Below are 13,608 nucleotides of genomic sequence, written 5' to 3' on the forward strand. Positions count from 1 at the left end.
CAGAGCTGAACCCCTCGACCTCCGGCACCGTCAGGGGTTCCCCTCTCCCTGCCTGGGGCCGTGCTGCATCTCGCCTAGGCAGGGCTGGTGCCCCTGCCTCCCCAGCACATCTGAGCCCAGATCTGGCCACCCAGGAGGCCCCCCAGGCAGAAAGGGTCATGGCGTTTGTGGGATTACCTCCCTCCGGAGTATCAGGTGTGAGGGCCTGCTCCACTAGAAGCCAAGTGCCTGCCTCCAGCTGCCCAGGACCCCTGCCACGAGCCGGAGACCTTGAGTGGTACCCCACAGCCCCCATTTCAGGGGATCTGATTTTCCCAGGGGAGGTGGGAAGTCTGAGATCTAAGGAGAGGGGGGCAGAGGTGGGTGAGTCAGCTGGTGTCCTCCCAGGACTCAGTAATCGTCACTAAGAAAGGCTTTGCTGATGACAGTGTTTGCTGGGAATCCGTGTGCACCTGGGGACCGGCAGCTTCTCCCGGGCAGGGAGCGGAACACCATGAGCCTCAGCGAGGAGCAGGTGCAGAAGTTCCTTGACCAGAACCCCAGCTTCACGGACCAGTACTTTGGGAAGAAGCTGAGCCCAGAGAATGTGGCCAGTGCCTCCGTGGATGGGTGCCCGGCGGACTGCACCAGCTTCCGTGAGCTGTGCCAGGTGGAGGAGAGCGCGGCCCTGTTCGAGCTGGTGCAGGACATGCAGGAGAATGTGAACATGGAGCGGGTGGTCTTCAAGATCCTGCGACGCCTCTGCACCATCCTGCATGCTGACCGCTGCAGCCTCTTCATGTACCGCCAGCGCAACGGTGTAGCCGAGCTCGCCACGCGCCTCTTCAGTGTGCAGCCCGACAGCGTCCTGGAGGACTGCCTGGTGCCCCCCGACTCCGAGATTGTCTTCCCGCTGGACATTGGGGTCGTGGGCCACGTGGCTCAGACCAAGAAAATGGTGAACGTCGAGGATGTGACCAAGGTGGGTTCTGGACCACACCTCGCGGGGTTGGTGAGGGGTTCCCACAGGTCTCATGGGACAGGTCAGCCCACGGGCCACGTGGGGACCCTCAGCTTTCAGGAAGGTGGCCGGGGGGGGTGGGGTGGTGAGTAGAGTGGGGCCCGGCCAGAGCTCCCAGGAAGGAGGGAAGCCCTGGGTTAGCTGGGAGGGTGGCCTGGGAAGGCCCTGCTGTGTCCCCTTGGCCCACAGCTCCCTGGACCGGGGATTGAGGAGGAAGGGGTCAGAGCAGGAACCGGTGGACCCCGGAGCCCCAAGCTCACAACCCATAGGAGACCATGCTGCTCACTGGGGAGGGAAAATTTGGGGGTTCTGGAGAAGCAGCAGGGAGACCAGGGCTGGTCCAGGGTGGGTAGGAGGGGTGGACAGCACTGCGTGGAGCTGTGGGATTCAGGAGGACCAGTTCTTGTTGGGCAGGAAGAAGAGAAAGTGCCAATGACCCTGCTGGGTGCGAGCTGGCACACCAGGAGGACAGGTGTCCCCAGGGGGAGAAGAGTGTGGAAGCACCAGGAGGACAGGGGGAGAAGAGTGTGGCTGCACCAGGAGGACAGGTGTCCCCCAGGGGGAGAAGAGTGTGGAAGCACCAGGAGGACAGGGGGAGAAGAGTGTGGACTGGATGGGGGAGGCGATGTTGGTCTGGGGTGCACTGAGTTTGAAGTGCCTGCTGGACGTGTGAGGGGCAGAGGCCCTGAGGTGGATGAGGGGCTCTGAGGAGAAGAAGCAGGGAGGAGCAGCCACAGCGAGCAGAAGAGGGGCTGGCTGCCTTCTCGCCTCCTTTCCCTTTCCTACTCCGAGAGGACCCAGCCTGGGAGCTGGAAGCAGGAGCCATCAGCTGGATCAGCCTCTTCTACTTCCCATGCAGGAATCCAGAGGGGATTACCCACCCAGGCCTCCCCCGAAGCAGCCAGTGTCCCCTGGAGACAAAGGGACGAGTGGCCAGGCCCCCAGCCCCGGGTACCTGGGAAGGAAGCAGCCGTGGCTGCAATCCTCTTAAACTTATCTGCTCTAAACAGGCCTCGGTCCAGCGACCTGGATATAGTAATCTCTAGGATTAGCTTCATCTTCACTTTCTTTTTAGGAAATGGGTCACACACAAATCAGAATATCAGGAGCAGGAACTGCCAGGGAAACAGGAAGTTCAACAGTGAGGGGGCACTGAGGGTCTTCCTCCCTCTCCCTCCCACCTCCCTCTCCTTCTCCCCCTCTCTCCCTTCCCCCCCTCTGCCTCTCCCCCCTCTCCCTCTCCCTCCTTTTCCCTCTTGTACCTTTCCCCTTCCCTGCCTCCCCTCTCCCTTCCCCTTCTCTCCCTCCCCTTCTCTGTCCCCCCATCTCCCTCCCCTTCCTCCTCTTCTTCCCCTCTCTCTCTGTACCCCTTCTCTATCCCCCGCTCCCTTCCTCTCCCCCTCTCTCTCTCCCCACCTCCTCTCCTAGCTACATCTTGTCCCCTCCCTTCTCTGAGTCTGGAATGGTCCCCTCAGCCCCCAGGGGTCTATTCTCCAGCTGCCATCCTCCTCCATCCAGAGCTGTGCTGTGGGTGTCTCGTGGTTGCTCCGAGGGTCTGGTTCACTGTGTGGCTGTCCTGGTTCCTGTCCCCCTCACCCCACCCACCCCTCAAGAGCTATTTTTCCCTGGGGCCTTGGCTTCTCAGGACCCTTCCAACCTCCATCAGGACGGCCTCCTCTGATGTCTCCCTGACTGCCCAGCACTGCCGATGCCTCCTCCATGGGACAGGGGCACGGCGTTGGCCTCAATGCTCAGGGCCTCGCTGGGTCTTTCATATATCTCAGGTGCAGTGGAACAGAGACCAGAGTCAAAATCAGCAAACAAGCGAGTTTCCATTAAGTGCGTCACGCAGCCCTAAGCATTGTTAGTGCCAGGTTCATGCATCGTTTTACAGAGGGGAGACAGAGGCAGAGAGTCCCTGTGCTTCACCCTGAGGTGCCGGCACCATCCTCAGAGGGCATGGGCAGCATGGGGGCCATTTTTGGAGAGCAATGGGTGCCTGTGGTGCTGGGAACCCTTGCACGTGGCAGAGAAAACTGGTGTGTGGTGGCAGGAGGGGGATTCCACAGGGCTATGACACCACCCCACCACCCCTTTGCAGCTCCTAAGACCCCCGAGGGCTTGTGGTGAGGCAGCCTGGCAGAAACTCCTGGAAGGCCCAGGGTAGGAATGTGGCTTGGCCACAGCCACCAAGCAGGTGGGCAAGACCAGACCCAGGTCCTGGCTCTGTGTTGGCCTCTGACCCACCAACCCAAAGAGCTGTGAGTCCTGAGATTCCTCATTATGGGGGTCCTGTGTGTCACCAAAGCGTCTGGACCCCGGTGGTAGAGACCGGCCCTTATAGGGCTGATGGAAGCAGAGCTGGCGTTAGGGACACGGGTTTGTGGGGAAGCTCCCTGGAGCCAGGACACTTCAGGCGAGGGAGGAGGGCAGTAGGACTAGCTGTGCCCACAAAGATGGGTCAGGAGGCAAGCGGAGGCCGGAGGGATGCCGGGATGCTGGGTGAGGGATAACGTGGATCTGGGCAGTGGGAATGGAGAGTTGGGGGCACTGCTCCCTCTGACTCTAATGCACATTTGCAGCCCCCAGGCTGGTTAGAGGCAAGTGTGGCTTCAGGTTTCTGGGAGCCTGAGCATCACCTGTTGCCCGCAAGGCCATCCGGGCTCTGAGCAGTGAGGCTCTGGGGCAGCAGGGTCTGATTCAGCAGAGAAGCCGAGTGGGAGCGTTGATTTGGGAGACAGTGAAGTAGAAGTGACACAGGCAGGGAGCCCCAAGCTCACTCCTGGGGGACAGAGCCTGAATGGGCACAGGATTCAGGGACTCTCACTGCTGGGGGACAGAGCCTGAACGTGTACAGGGTATAAGGGTGAGGAGTGTGGGTGACCCCAGCCATTAGGTGACTCGGCTCTGAGAGTACAGATCCTGGCCAGAACCTGCCCCCGATGTTTCTGAGGTCTGTTCACCTTGTGCCGAGGGTGTGGTGGGGGCTGGTGAGCTGCCTACAGAGACACCAAGAGGCTGCAGCTAGAGGCATGGGGTGAAGGTCCCCATGCAGTGGGGAGAGCAAGAGGGGGTATCTGGCATGGCGTGAGGGACCTGGGAGCAGTCAGGGCGATGCCAGGTCCCAGGTGGGAGCAGGGGAGTGCGTCTGCATAAGGACAGTCAGGAGAGTCCAGGGTAGAGCCAGGAGACGCGGTGGTGCAGCCAGGAAGGCAGGACCCCAGAGCAGCAGGTGCAATGAAGGTGCCCAGAGAGGACGGCAGATGGCGGGGGCTGAGAGCATGGACCCAGTCCTGAGCACAAGAAGAAGATGCCACGGAGGCTCTGGGGGTGAGAGTCCATCGGTGCTCAGTTCCGACCAGCAGAAAGACCAGGGCAGTGGCTGGGCCAGTGAGGGTCTTGGTGTCCTCACGCAACAGGACGTTGGTGCCACCGCCCAATGCCGCCACCACTGCCAGGGCTTGAGGACTGATTTTCCTTTGACACCAGGAGCCACTGCCTTTCCAGGAATCAGGAAGGAGAAGAGAGGAGAAGAGTCGGGGCCTGCCACCCGCACCCTTTACAAGAGCATCAACACCTGTCATCGTCCGGCAGGCTTCCTCTGACGTCCCCTTGGGCGGCAAGTCAGCTTCCCTGGGTTGCGCAGGGGCCGAGCAACAGAGGAGGCAGCAGAAGTCACGTGGGGCCAGTCACCCCTCTGTCCGCCACAGGACTTATAGTCCTTGAGTAACCCTGAGAGAGTTCCTTTAGCCATAAAAATAATAATAAAATGTAAGGAGCATTTACAGGGATTCCCTTGCTCAACCAAGTTGACCAGTGAGGAAAGGGGCACGGAGCCATCCCATCCTTGCAGGACGTCACACAGGCGGAAGTCCAGAGCCCAGCCCAGGCCATCTGACTCCAAGCCGTCCACCATGGCCACCACGCTGGCTCACTCTGGCCTCGTGTCAATGAGTGTCAGCACCGGAAAGTAGGCGGGTGAGGCCAGGTCACGTCCACTCCGAGGGACAGAGTCCCGGTCACGGAGGAGCCTGGTCCCAGCAACACTCAGCCACCTGGGCCCAGACAAAGCTCAGCTGACCTGTTCCCTGTGGAAACAGAACCAAAGAGCCCCTCAACCGGCCCCGATAGGGGAGAAGCCCCAAGGAGACACTCTAAGACTGGTGGGAGCCACCCCAGGGGCCAGAGGTAAACAAAGGTCTATCATGGGGGCAACGAGCCCCTCGAGCAGACACCGGCTGGAGCGTAGGCCTGGGAGACCCAAAGGGACTAGTGGACTGGTCCTGGGGGTGCAGGCGACCCTCCACCCCAACTCGCACTCACCCTTCATTCAGCCAACACTTATCTTTTGGGAGGAGCCTGAGGGGGCTGCCCAAGGGTGGCTGGCGGCAGGAGGGCTTGGCAGCCTGAACTAGGAGGGGCTTGAGGACAGGTGGACAGGACAGACTCAAGAGGCATCCAGGAGGCCAGCTCGGCCGATAGTGGCAGGTGTGGGAGGACCCCGGTCTGACCACAGCCCAGGTGGAGTGCAGGGCGGGAGGTGCCTGTGAGGACTCTAAAGAGTCTGCGGATGGAGGACCGGTGGCCATCGGCTCCGAGGGGAGGTGACAGGGACTGAGCCAGGCTGGAGCCCCAAGGACAGACCGTGTACCTGTGCTGCCTTGGCTCCCGAGGCCCAGGGCAGGGCCAGCTGGGTCTCGGCACCGGCCCGGGTGGCAGCCTCCACGGAGCTTAGCCCTGACCCCAGGACCAAGGTGCTAGGGCACACGTGGCCAGGCTGCTCCTCTCACAGCCCAGGGCCAAGAGGAGGCCCCAGACTGAGCCCTTCTCTCCAGATGCTCAGATAAGCACAGGCAGCACAGGCGACCACAGAGCAACGGCCTCTCTTTTCCCGCCCTTTGCCTCGCAGTGTCCCCACTTCAGCCCCTTCGCTGACGAGCTGACCGGCTATGTGACGAGGAACATCCTGGCCACACCCGTCATGAATGGCAAAGACGTAGTGGCCGTGATCATGGCGGTGAACAAGCTCAACGGCCCGTGTTTCACAAGCGAAGATGAAGACGTGAGTGTCGGGGAGCCCACTGGGCATGCAGGCATGTGTGTGCAAGCCGCCTCTCTGCCTGAGTCCCTGCGTGGCCCATGCCACATGCACGTCTGCTGCTGTCTGTGTGCTCCTCTCTGTGACCTAACACCCCAGCTCCTCTGTATCTGCGTCTTCTACGCATCCGTGTGCATGTTCATGCACATGGGCATGTGTGCCCATCCACGGCCCACACGTGCTGAAGTCCGTGCTGCACGTGGGGCCCCTCCTCCGGGCAGCCGGTGTCTCTTCCACAAATGTAGACTGGGCATACATCTGAAGACCGGGGTTTAACTCCTGTCTTTACAACTCCTCTTTCAGGTTTTCTTGAAGTACCTGAATTTTGGCACATTGAACCTGAAAATCTACCACTTGAGCTACCTCCACAACTGTGAGACACGCCGAGGCCAGGTACTGTCCTGCCCGGCCTGCCAGGCCTCCGAGCCCGGCCGTGGTGCAGAGCTGTGTGTCCGGGTCTCCTGACCCGTCTGGACGAGGACGGTGGTGCTGCATTCACCTGGGCAGGTCCAGGGCTGGCAGCTGCAGGGACAGGGTTCCGTGGCTTTTGTGGTTGTGAGTGTGATGGATTAGTGTGGCACGCTGCAGGCAGGGAGGCGGTGCCAGGAAGTTCTGCGGCGCCGGAACCTGTGGGAGGCTGGGTCTCTCGCTCCCTGTCTGCTCACCAGCTCACCCTCTGGCCCAGGTGGGTGTGAGCATCTGCAAATGCTGCGGGCACTGCCCTCCTCAGAAACTGCCTCCAGCCCTCCTTGGAAGGAGCTGGGGTGGATTATGGGTGGACAACCAGAACAGAGGGCCCCGTCGGTCGGTGGCTGAGCCCCCGTGGATTCGGGCCCTGGGTACACAGGAGGGCAATCTATTCCAGGGCTGGAATCTGCTTCCCCCTGAGCCAGGGAGGTGTGGGAGCCTGGCAGGAGCAGGGTGGGACCTTGTGTTGTGGGAAAAGGTGCGGAGTTGATGGGCACTGGCCGGAGTGCAGGTCCCTCCATGTCCTCCTGCCTCTGAGTCCCCAGCCCACGAGAGCCTCGGAAAAACCATGAGTGGGGTGGGAGAGGAGACAAAAAGGCAGCTACCATCACTCTGGGCCTGGGGCTGAGAAAGCCGTACAAGATGTGGCCTTTGGGATGAGCCTCAGAGGACATCGATGCTGACCTGGTCACTCCGTGCCATCACCACCTGCTGTTCTGTCTGCATCCTAGCCACTTGCTATTCTTGTGCTTATCTCAGCACAAGAAAAAGGCTGAGTCTGGGAGCCTCCTCCTGACCCATGGGCTGCGAGAGGAGTAGCCTGGGCAGGCGGTCTGGGGGCAACCCAAGCCCCCTGAGGGTCTCCTGGCCACAGGCCAGCCCTGCTGATAGGCACCTGTGATAAAACCCTCCACAAGAGATACCTCTCTGGGGCCAGGACCATGTGGGGCTAAGGCTGCAGCCCAGGGAGGACGGGGCCCCAGTCCCAGCACTCGCAGTGTGGCCTGTGCAGAGGGGGCAAAGGGAGGACGCTTGAGAGAGAGGAAGGGGCGAAAGGATGCCCAGGGCAGAGGGAAGGGTGTGGCCAGGGCCTGAGGACATGGAGGAGCTGGAAACCAGCGGCCAGTGGGACTGCAGCAGTGGGCTGAGAGCAGGGGCCTCCCAGCAGTCACACAGAGCTCAGGGCCAGGCTGGGGAGCAACTGAAGGACTGAGGTGGGCGAATGCAGTCCAACTTGCATCTAGAAAGACCACTGGGTGGACTGTGCTCTTGGGCAGGAAGTCGCTATGAGCCCCACACTGCAGGAATGGGGGTTTGCACGGGAGATTGTCGCTTCTCGCCCATTTATTAATTTGTGTAGTCATTTGTTTATACCAGTCTAGACTCATGGGTGTTTCTCATGCTTTAGGTTATAACCCAGTACAGCTTTACTGACTTTGTTGCTCAGCTTGTTCCCTAAGTCCCCTCAGTTCCACATGGCCACAGAGAGCCTCCTGTGCCCTCTGGCAGGCCTCATTGACCCCATCCTTCTGGGTTGTTTTTTGTTTTGGTTGGTTGGTGAGTGGGTTTTTGGTTTTGGGGGTTTTGCACCTCCTTACTCTCTGGCCACTACATAATGGTCCAGGCTCAATTATGTATTTCCTGCCCAGTCCTGGAATCAGCCATTCCTCAAGGAGCCCGGGCTGCTTTTATTGGAGAATGGTCTTAGAAGCCAAGATCTGGGTGCCGGATGTGTTCATTGCTGCTGGTGTGTGCTAGCATCTAGGCCCTATAAGCCAACAGAGAAGGAGACAGATGTGTGCCTACTAGCCCAAGCATAGTCACCTCTATAAATATTTCTGCATGCAACCATCTCTATCTATGTTAAGGTAAACACGGGTTCTTGCTGATGTCTCCAACTCCATCACCACGTGCATCATTCTGGCCTCCTCCCCTTGCTGGTATGTAAATTTCCACTCCAACAGCAAGACACCTGGCTTCCAGCATCCCATAACCATTTACTTAATTGTTCAATTCCAGGGTACGTGTATAGCAGTGCCAGAATTGCTAACCTGTAGCACCATGGGACACGGCGCTTTATCGGCTGGAGCACAGTGCTGTGTGCAGTTCCTTTTACCTTTACTCTTACAGACTCCTCATTTCCGAAAACACTTAGGTCAGCACCTTTTTCTCCACCCCCTTCCATGAGGTGGTTTCATGCATTTCAATACAGTTAGATTGTCTTGTCAGAGTCCACATTCTTTCTCAGAATCCCCCCCTCTACTAAATGCTTTTTATATTTGCATATATTAAGTTCCATTCTTTGCGCTGCAAACTTCAATAGGTTTTGACAAATGCATTATGACAAGTATCCACCATTGCTATTGGTGGTGCTCTTGAGTGGATTTCAATTCCTAGCGGCCCAGTGGACAGCAGAGTGGAATATCTGGTCTTTTTGTGCCATCCTCTCATCTTCCAGTGGTGTATCAGACCATGCTTCACTGCTATTCGTAGCCGATTTTTCATGGCCAATTCTTTTGGAAGTGGGTGGCCAGGTCCTTCTTCCTAGTCTGTCTTAGTCTGGAAGCTCCACTGAAACCTGTCCACCTGCTGGTATTGGAAATCCTGGTAGCATAGCGTTCAGTATCACAGCAAGACACAGCCACCACAGGATGACAACCAACAGAAGGTGGTGTGGTTCCCTGACCAGGAAATGAACCAGGGCTGAAGCAGTGAGAGCACTGAATCTTAACCACTAGACCACCAGGGCTGGCTGTATCCCCCATTCTACATTCATGAAGAATAATTTCACTACCCTAAAAATCCCCTTTGCTCTATCCAGTTATCCCTCCCCACCCCACCTCCACCAAACCCCCAGCAACCACTGATCTTTTTACTCTCTCCATAGTTTTCCTTTTCCAGAATGTCAGGTAGTTGAAATCATGCAGTACGTAGCCTTTTCAGATTGGCTTCTTTCCCTTAGTAATACGATTTAAGTTTCCTCCATGTCTTTTCATGGCTTGACAGCTTATTTCTTTTTATCGATGAATAATATTTCGTTGTCTGGATGTACCACAGTTTATTTATCCATTCAGCTATGGAGGGACATCTTGGTTGCTTCCAGTTTGGGGCAATTATGAATAAAACTGCTATAAACATGTATGTACAGGTTTTTGTGTGGACAAAAGTTTTTAATCCAGCTAGGTAAATACCAAGGGGTGCAATTGCTGGATGATATGGACCATGTTTAACTTTGTGAGAAACTGCTAAAAAGCAGCTGTGCCATTTTGCATTCCCATCAACAGTGAATGAAAATTCCTATTGTTCTGCATCCTCACCAGCTTCTGGTATTGTCAGTTGTTTGGATTTTAGTCATTCTAATAGGTTTATCTCATTATTGTTTTAATTTACAATTCCCTAATGACAAATGATGTTGAGCAACTTTTCATGTACTTATTTGCCATTTGTATATCTTATTCTTTGGTGAGGTGTCTGTTCAGATCTTTTGCCCATTTTTAAGTTAGGTTGTCTCTTTTCTTATTTTTAGTCTTAAGAGTTTTTTCTAAGTTTTTGGGTACAAGTCCTTTAGCAGATATGCATTTTGCAAATATTTTCTCTAAGGATGTAGCTTGTCTTTTCATTCTCTTAACAGTGTATTGGGTAAAAACAGAAGTTTTCAATTTTAATAAAGTCCAACTTAATTTTTCCTTCATGAATTGTATTTGGGTGTTGTATCTTGAAACTCATCACCAAACCCAAGGTCACCTAGATTTTTTCCTGTGTCATCTTCTAGAAGTTTTATAGTTTTGTGGTTTTACACTTAAGTCTAAATTAATCCTTGTGAAAAGTAAGTCTGTGTCTAGATACTCTTTTTGCATATGAATGTCAAATTGTTCCCACAGCATTTAGTGAAAAGACTAGCCTTTCTCCGTTGAATTGCCTTGCTCCTTTGTCAAACTGCAGTTGACCATATTTGTATGAGTCTATTTCTGTGCTCTCTATACTGTTCCATTGATCTAAGTGTCCATTGTTTCACCAATACCATACCATCTTGAGCACTATAGCCTTACAGTCTTGTGGTCAAGAATGTCAATTCCCCAACACTTTTTTTTCCTGTGGTATTGTGCTGGCTATTCTGTGGTGCGTTTGTTTGTTTGCTTGTTTGTTTGCCTTTTCACGTAAATTTTAAAATCGGTTTGTCCATATCCATAAAAGAGCTTGCTGACATTTTAATTGGGACTGTATTAAATCTGTACATCATGTTGGGAAGAATTGGTGTCTTAACAATAATGGGTCTTCCAATTCATGAACAGAGACTCTCTATTTATTTAGATCTTCTTCGATTTCTTCAGAGTTTTGTAGTTTTTGCATATAGATCCTGTACATTTTTTGTGAATTTGTACCAAAGTGTTTAATTTTTTATGCTAACATAAGTGATATTGTGTTCTTAATTTCAAGTTCTAATTGTTCATTGTTCTTTTTAATTGATTCCTTGGTATTTTCACATAGATGATCATGTCATCTGCAAATAAAGACAGTTTTATTCCTTCCTTCCCAATCTGTATACATTGTATTTCCTTTTCTTGTCTTATTGCGCTTGCTAGGACTCCCAGTACCATGTTAAATATGAGTGGTGACAGGAGACATCCTTGCCTTTTTCCCAACATTAGGAGAAAACATCCAGTGTTTCACCATTAAGTATTATGTTCACTGTAGAGTTTTTGTAGAATTTTATCTAGTTGAGGAAGTGCCCCTCTATTTCTACTTTGCTTAGAGTTTTTATTCTGAATGAGTATTGGATTTTGTCAAGTGCTTTTTCTCCATCAAGTGATATGATCGTGTTATTATTTTCTTCTTTAGCCTGTTAATATGGTAGATTATAGGGATTTTCAAATGTTGAACCTGCCTTGCATACCTGGGATAAGTCCCACTTGGTCATGGAGTATAATCATTTTTATGTATTATTGGATTGGTTTTGCTAATATTTTGTTAAGAATTTTTGCATCTATGTTCATGAGAGATTTTGGTTTGTAGTTTTTCTTTCTTGTAATGTCTTTATCTGGTTTGGTATTAGGGTAATGCTGGCCTCAAAGAGTGGGTGAAGAAGTATTCTCTCTGCTTCTATTTTCTGGAAGAGATTGTAGTGAATTGGCATAATTTCTTCCATAAATGGTAGAATTCACCAGTGAATCCATCAGGGACTAGTGCTTTCTTTTCGGAAGATTATTAATTATTAGTCCAATGTCTTTAGTATTTGTAGGTCTGTTCAGATTATTCTATTTCCCCTGGTGTGAGTGTTAATAGTTTGTGTCTTTCAAGATGAAAAATTTATTTCATCTAAGTTATCAAATTTGAGGGCATACAGTTGTTCTTAATAATTATTATTTATTTATTATTTCTTTTCTTCTGCCTGCTTTAGGCTTAAATTGATCTTCTTGTTCTAGTTTCCTAAGATCATATTATTGACTTTGAATCTCTCTTCTCTTCTAATACCTGCATTCAATGCTGTACATTTCCCTCAAAGCACTGCTTTCACTGCATCCCACAAGTTTTGATATATATTACCTCTGATAATTCTCCTTCTTCTGAAGTCTGCTTTGTCTAAAATTAATATAGCTACTCCAGCTTTCTTTTGATTGGTATTAGCATGGTATATCTTTCCTCATCTCCCTTTACTTTTTTTTTCCGATTATTTTTATTGTGGTAAAATACACATAACATAAAATTTACCATCTTAACCATTTTTAAGTCTACAGTTCAGTGGTATTAAGTACATTCATATTGTGCAATCATCACCACCATCCATTTCCATAACTCTTTACATGTTTCCAAACTGAAACTCTGTCCCCATTAAACACTGACTCCCCATCCCCCTCCTCCCTGGCACCCACTATTCTGCTTTCTGTCTCTATGATTCCGACTACTCTAAGTACCTTATACAAGTGGAATCATACAGTATTTGTCTTTTTGTGACTGGTTTGTTTCACTCAACATAAAGTCCTCAAGGTTCATCCATGTTGTAGCATATATCAGAATTTCCTTCCTTTTTTAAGGTTAAATAATATTCTAGTGTATGAATGGACCACATTTTGCTTATCCATTCATCCATCAATGGACACTTGGGTTGCTTCCACATTTTAGCTATCGTGAATAATACTGCTATGCATATGGGTGTACAAATATCTCTTTAAAACCCTGCTTTCAATTCTTTGGGGTATATACTCAGAAGTGGAATTGCTGGATCATACAGTAATTCTATTTTTAATTTTTTGAGGAATTGCCATACTGTTTTCCACAATGGCTCTACCATTTTACATTCTCACCAACAGTGCACAAGGGTCCCAATTTCTCCACATTCTCACCAACAGTTGTTATTTTCTGAATTTTTTTTTATAGTAGCCATCCTAATAGGTGTGAGGTGGTATCTCATTGTAGTTTTGATTTGTATTTCCCTAATGATTAGTGATGTTGAGCATCTTTTCATGTGGTCATTGGCCATTCACATATTTTCTTTGGAGAAATGTCCCTTCAAGTCCTTTGCCCATTTTTTAATCTGGCTGTCTTGTTTTTTGTTGTTGAGTTTTAAGAGTTCTCTACATATTCTGGATATTAATCCCTTATCAGGTATGTAATTTTCAAATATTTTCTTCCATTCCATGAGTTGCCTTTTCACTCTGTTTATAGCACCCTTTGAAGCACAGAAGATTTTAATTTTCAGGAAATTCAATTTGTCTATTTTTTCCATTCTTGCCTGTGCCTTTGATGTCATATCCAAAAAATCATTGCCAAATTCAATGTCCTGAAGATTTTACCCTAATTTTTTTCTAAAATTTTTATGGTTTTAGATCTTACATTTAGGTCCTTGATCCATTTTAAGTTCATTTTTGTATATGGTGTGAGGTAAGAGTCCAACTTTGCTCTTTTGCATGTGGATATCCAGTTTTCTCACCACTCTTTGTTGAAAAGACTGTCTTTTCCCCATTGAATGGTCTTGGTACCTTTATCAAAAATCATTTGAACATATGTGTGAGGGTTTATTTCTTGGATCTCTATGCTATTCCAT

General features: G+C 51.2%; 1 protein-coding gene across 1 annotated transcript in view; it reads left to right on the forward strand.

The window, feature by feature from the left end:
- The first annotated feature begins 421 nt into the window (after positions 1 to 421).
- The window catches only part of PDE6B (phosphodiesterase 6B), a 34,846-nt gene continuing 21,659 nt past the window's right edge, over positions 422 to 13,608 (forward strand). The window contains exons 1-3 of the mRNA XM_004432198.3: positions 422 to 961; positions 5,910 to 6,062; positions 6,402 to 6,491. Coding sequence (XP_004432255.2) covers positions 422 to 961; positions 5,910 to 6,062; positions 6,402 to 6,491 — 783 coding nt within the window. The remainder of the gene's footprint in view (positions 962 to 5,909; positions 6,063 to 6,401; positions 6,492 to 13,608) is intronic.

The sequence above is a fragment of the Ceratotherium simum genome, chromosome 8 (genome assembly GCF_057802395.1).
Source record: "Ceratotherium simum simum isolate JZ-2026a chromosome 8, ASM5780239v1, whole genome shotgun sequence".
NCBI classification, from domain to species: domain Eukaryota; kingdom Metazoa; phylum Chordata; class Mammalia; order Perissodactyla; family Rhinocerotidae; genus Ceratotherium; species Ceratotherium simum.